Genomic DNA, 4,678 nt, shown 5'->3' on the forward strand with positions numbered 1-4,678 from the left:
CAGCCGGCCCTCCCCTTCTGTGCCCCGTCCCCCGTTATTGTGCCACCTGTCCCGGGCTTCTGACACCCCACTGTAATACTTCCACGTGTCTCCAGAAGACAAGGGTCCCCCCGGTAAAACCAAGTCATGGTGACTGACGGGCGTCGCTTAAGGACGTCAAGGGCGAAGGGATTTGCCCGTAGTTCCCGTGACCTCGGCGACGGGAGTGGGTCCTCAGGGCCCCCGTCGTGTCTGTCACGGGACCCACCTCACGCCCTCAGTTCTGAACTTAAATCTCTAAACCTTCCGTCGAGTGGATCTGTGTTCTCTGTGGAGGGGGATGGTGACCTGTCCCATCCGGACGTCCCAGGGGAGGGGCGAGTGGCAGGCGTCCTCCGAGCTGTCGGGGAGAGGGGGGCAGCTCAGACGCAGCCCACCACTGCGGTTTACCAGGACCCCGCGAGCTGGTCGGGCGCCCCCCTCTCGAATCAGGAAATTTGCTGGCGCGCCCGTCATTTCATGGGCCGGGGCCTGCGCGAGCGAGCGCTTCTGCATTTCTGCCGTCAGCGGTTCGGAAGTCGCACTGGAGCGAGATGCGGCTGTGCGTGTACGATGCCTTTTTACGGGTCGGATGTCAGCGTCTCTCCAGATGGCCTGCACGTTTCCCCAGTGGGGACGACAGGTGTTCCTTTGACCCATGGAGCTGACACAGAACCGGAAAACATAGCTTCATATCTCAGCCCAAGTCGATTTCCAAATCCGTAAATTCACTGCTTCCAAATGATTAAATTCAAAGCTGAATGTAAGAAATGTAGTCGCGAGCTGACGTCCAGCCAGCTGAGTCTCCCATCGTTCATTTTCTAAAACCGGGACCGTCCACGTGATGCTGCAGTTCTCAGCTGTAGCTCGTGGCCGTCGGGGCAGGCCCTTCGTGTCGGTCACGTTCTTGGCAGGTCCGTCCTCCGTGTGGGTGCCCGGGAGCCCCGGCCGTGGCCGCTTCTTGTCGAGGAAGCGCGCTGTCTGCGTGGGCCGCGCCCCTTCTGACTTCTGCTTTCTGCCGTTCTTCCCCGGAAAGCCCCATGCGGCTCCTGCTGCTGCTCCTTGACCCCGGGCCGGCTCCTCTCCCGGCAGGAATCAGCTTTTCCAGAGACGGCCGCTACCTGGCCTTGGCCGAGAGGCGGGACTGCAGGGACTTCGTGAGCATCTTCGTGTGCAGTGACTGGCAGCTGCTGCGGGTGAGGCTGCCGTGGCCGGGTCAGCTGCCTGAGGTGCAGCACGTGTTCCTCACACCCCCTGGGGCCCTTGGGTCGCGTGGAGAAGCGTGACTTCGCGTCTCCGGCGGGCAGGGTGCTGCGTGTAGCTTCACCTACCCCGGTTAGGCGTTTGTGGAGGGGGCTGGAGGGCGCGTGTTCGGTGTGTGTTGAAAGCTCACGTGCCGTCAAACGTGATCCTTTTTCTTATTCCTTGAATGGCATTTGCATGTGTGTTGCTTTAGCAGAAAGAGGAGTGACCTTGAACTTAGTACTGGGGAGTGTGTGGTCTGGTCAGGACTTCCCAAGGGGCCCAGGGGCCTGGGGTTCGGGGCCCGGCCCTGCAGGGCAGACGGGCAGGGCTGAGGCAGAGAAGCCTCTGGAATGCCGTCAGAGCACACGGAGCCTCATCAGCCCTCAGGCACGTGAGCGGAGGGCAGGGAGCAGGGCACGCGGCAGGGGCAGACCATGCCCCCCACAGGGTCGGCGAGGCCCATGCGCGGCTCCCCTGAGCGGCTCCCCCAAGCCTCAGCGCTGCCCAGGACTTGACAGCAGGGCGGGTGGGCGGGCTGGGGACAGCCGTCCGCTTCTGGGGGCGGAGCTGGGACAGCGGCTGGGGCAACGCTGTGTCCAGCAGGTGCGTGAGTGTAAGTCAGGCCCCTTCCGCCTGTGCCCCCCATGGCAGCACTTCGACACGGACACGCAGGACCTCGCCGGCATCGAGTGGGCCCCGAACGGCTGTGTGCTGGCGGTGTGGGACACCTGTCTGGAGGTGCGAAGGTGCTTTCCCACGTTCCCCTGATGCTGCCCCCTCGTCCCACGGCTCACCACGCCGCCTCTCCACCTGTCACCTCAGTTCCAGCCGGCCGCCCGTCCCCCTGCCGCCGCGAGGGCGGCGTCTGCCACACCCTGTTCCCTGTCTCCACCTGCCTGCCCCCCGCGCCCTCTGCACAGCCTCGTTTGCACCTGCTCCAGGTGAACAGGCCTTTCTCAGCAGTTGACATGTCTTGCCCGCAGTACAAAGTCCTGCTCTACTCCCTGGACGGCCGGCTCCTGTCCACGTATTGTGCCTACGAGTGGTCCCTGGGCGTCAAGGCCGTGGCCTGGAGCCCCAGCAGTCAGTTCCTGGCGGTCGGCAGCTACGACGGGAAGGTGGGACAGGGGGCCACGGGCAGCGCCATGGCATGGTGGGCGGGCGGGTGGCGGGTCTCACCACGGTCTTTTCTTCAGGTGCGCATCCTGAACCACGTGACTTGGAAGATGATCACGGAGTTTGGTCATCCTGCCACCATTAACGATCCCAAAGTAGTAAGTCGGGGTGCCGCGTCTGCGTGAGCGGCATGCAGTGGGGGAGGTGGAAACGGCTTTCCCTCAGCGTTATCCGTCGTGCTGCAGGAGCGTCCGTCACCGTGAACTAGAGTGACTGACGCTTCACGTGGCACACTCTGCTGCTGGCCTCTACTTTGCCCGTCCGCGTTCCCAAGGATGGGAAGCGGCGCCCCAGGTTGGCCTGTCTCGGCGCTGGTCCTGCTGTCTGTCTGCACAGGGCCCCGGGGCGCTGTGGAGTGGGGGCCGGGGCCGGCAGGGCTGGTGTCCGCCCAGGCGGCGGGGTGGGCAGGCCTGGCCCAGGAGGAGCGCCTCTGGCAGAGGTCCTGGGGGGCAGTGTGTGTCTACGTTCGGCGGGCCCTGGGGGCACAGTGGAGCACGGGAGCCCCGGCCTTGCGGAGTTTGCCCACAGACGGGAGACCCGAGTGAGGGGGGCGTGGTGCTGAGGAGCGCAGCGGCAGGGCCTGCAGGGCCGGCCTGAGGTCAGCGGGAGGGAGCAGGGGCCGTGCGGGCGTCTGCGGAGTCTGCGTGTGGCGGGCGCGGGGGCCAGGGGTTGATGCCCACCTCAGGCCTCCAGCCCGTGACTGCTGGGCCGCGCGCAGCCTGGGCCGCGCGCAGCCTGGGCCGCTTGCCCTTGGCCTGTTAGGCTTCTGGTCACAGATGCCTCTCGTTCCCCGGGCCTGTCACTTGTCAGCACTGAAGTGCTGGTGTTTGGTCACTGGCTGAGTGGCTGTGTGAGCAGCTGCCGCCCACGTCGCCCCCGTCCTCACAGAGTGGTTTGGGTGAGAAGCCCGTGTCCTCGTGTGCCCTCAGCGGCAGCACCTGTTTGGGTTGGATGTCACCAGTCCCGAGGGCTGTTGCCGCCCCTGCCCCACCGCCCGTGTCTTCCAGGTGGTGTACCAGGAAGCCGAGAAGAGTCGGCGGCGGGCGCTAGACCGCCCTGGCCACCCTGCGCCCAGGGCCGCGGAGAGCAGATGTGAGCATCAGGGGCGGGGCTCGCTCCCTTGTCTCGGTTGTGAAAAATAGGGTCCTGTCCGGGTAGATTTCAGAAGTCCTTTGTTTTCTTAAAAACGTATTTTCCTTCCGTGTGACACCTCGGCCTGTCTCCCCATGAGTCACAGACCCCCTGGGCGTGGCTCCTGCTGGCCAAGTACAACCTCTGGAAGTCTAAACTTGGCATCCGGCGCTCCGAAGGCCATATTTTAAGAATCATAAAATTTCCCTGGATGAGCCAAGGTGGGGTCAGGAGGTGGCCTGGTGAAGGGCTCGGCCTGGGGCTAAGAGCTTGCCCTGGGTCCTGGCCATGCGGCCGGCCCCTTGTGCCTCAGGCTCACCCGCAAGGTGGCCATGAGACAGGCTGCACGTGAGGAGGATGCTGGGGCCGCCACCAGGCCGGTCACCGCCTTCTGCGGGCTCAGTGAACGCTCGCGGGTGGGAGCGTCAGGAGCCGAGCACGCTCACCTACGCGCGCCTCAGCATCGGCTCCCAATCCTGCGCTTCCGGCTGCGTGATGCTGTTTTAAGACTGCCTTTTAGGGCCATGTTAGGGCAGAGCTTTCCCATGAGCCCCTGCTGCCCCACCGCTGACACCCCCGCCAGCGCACACCCCTGCCAGTGCGGGACGTGTCACCGTGGGGAGCCCGTGCTGACCTGTGTCAGTAACATTACTGCACGATGTGTTTCCACGTCCCTCTGTGCTCGGCACACTTTCACTGCATCTGAAAACTCTGAGCGTGGAATGCTGGGAGACGGAGGCAGGTCGTAAGCCACGGTGCGTGTAGGCGGCAACGCGCCCAGGCCTTGGTGCCACCGGGGTGTGGCAGGTGGCTCTGGTGCGTGGGGGTGCAGCGTGACCGCTCCCCCCCCAGCACCTCGGCCAGCTTCCCGTCAAAGCCTGGCTTCCATAGGACCTTCCCCGGCTGCGTTCAAGGTCATCCTGTCTTTCCTCCCTCTGACCAAGTGAGTGTGGTCGGCACGGACAGGCTGACACCCAGGCCACCCTGGGTCCCAGGCGTGCTGTGCTGAGCCGGGGACGGCAACGTCATACCCTCCCTTCCACGTTGCAGACGAGGTCGCCTCGGCGCCGGTGCCCCTGCAGACCGTGAAGCCTGCCGCGGACAGGGC

The 4,678-nt window shown here is 64.8% G+C and overlaps 1 protein-coding gene across 2 annotated transcripts in view; it reads left to right on the forward strand.

The window, feature by feature from the left end:
• Window positions 1–4,678, forward strand: part of WRAP73 (WD repeat containing, antisense to TP73) — a 15,884-nt gene that overhangs the window by 8,744 nt on the left and 2,462 nt on the right. For both annotated transcript variants that reach the window (XR_002782935.1, XM_011370809.2), the window contains exons 5-9: window positions 1,111–1,214; window positions 1,915–2,001; window positions 2,247–2,381; window positions 2,460–2,537; window positions 3,447–3,531. Coding sequence is in view for 1 of the 2 variants with exons in the window: in XM_011370809.2 (XP_011369111.1) it covers window positions 1,111–1,214; window positions 1,915–2,001; window positions 2,247–2,381; window positions 2,460–2,537; window positions 3,447–3,531 (489 nt within the window). In the remaining variant the exon portion in view is untranslated. The remainder of the gene's footprint in view (window positions 1–1,110; window positions 1,215–1,914; window positions 2,002–2,246; window positions 2,382–2,459; window positions 2,538–3,446; window positions 3,532–4,678) is intronic.

The sequence above is a fragment of the Pteropus vampyrus genome, unplaced genomic scaffold (genome assembly GCF_000151845.1).
Source record: "Pteropus vampyrus isolate Shadow unplaced genomic scaffold, Pvam_2.0 Scaffold176, whole genome shotgun sequence".
Taxonomy (NCBI): domain Eukaryota; kingdom Metazoa; phylum Chordata; class Mammalia; order Chiroptera; family Pteropodidae; genus Pteropus; species Pteropus vampyrus.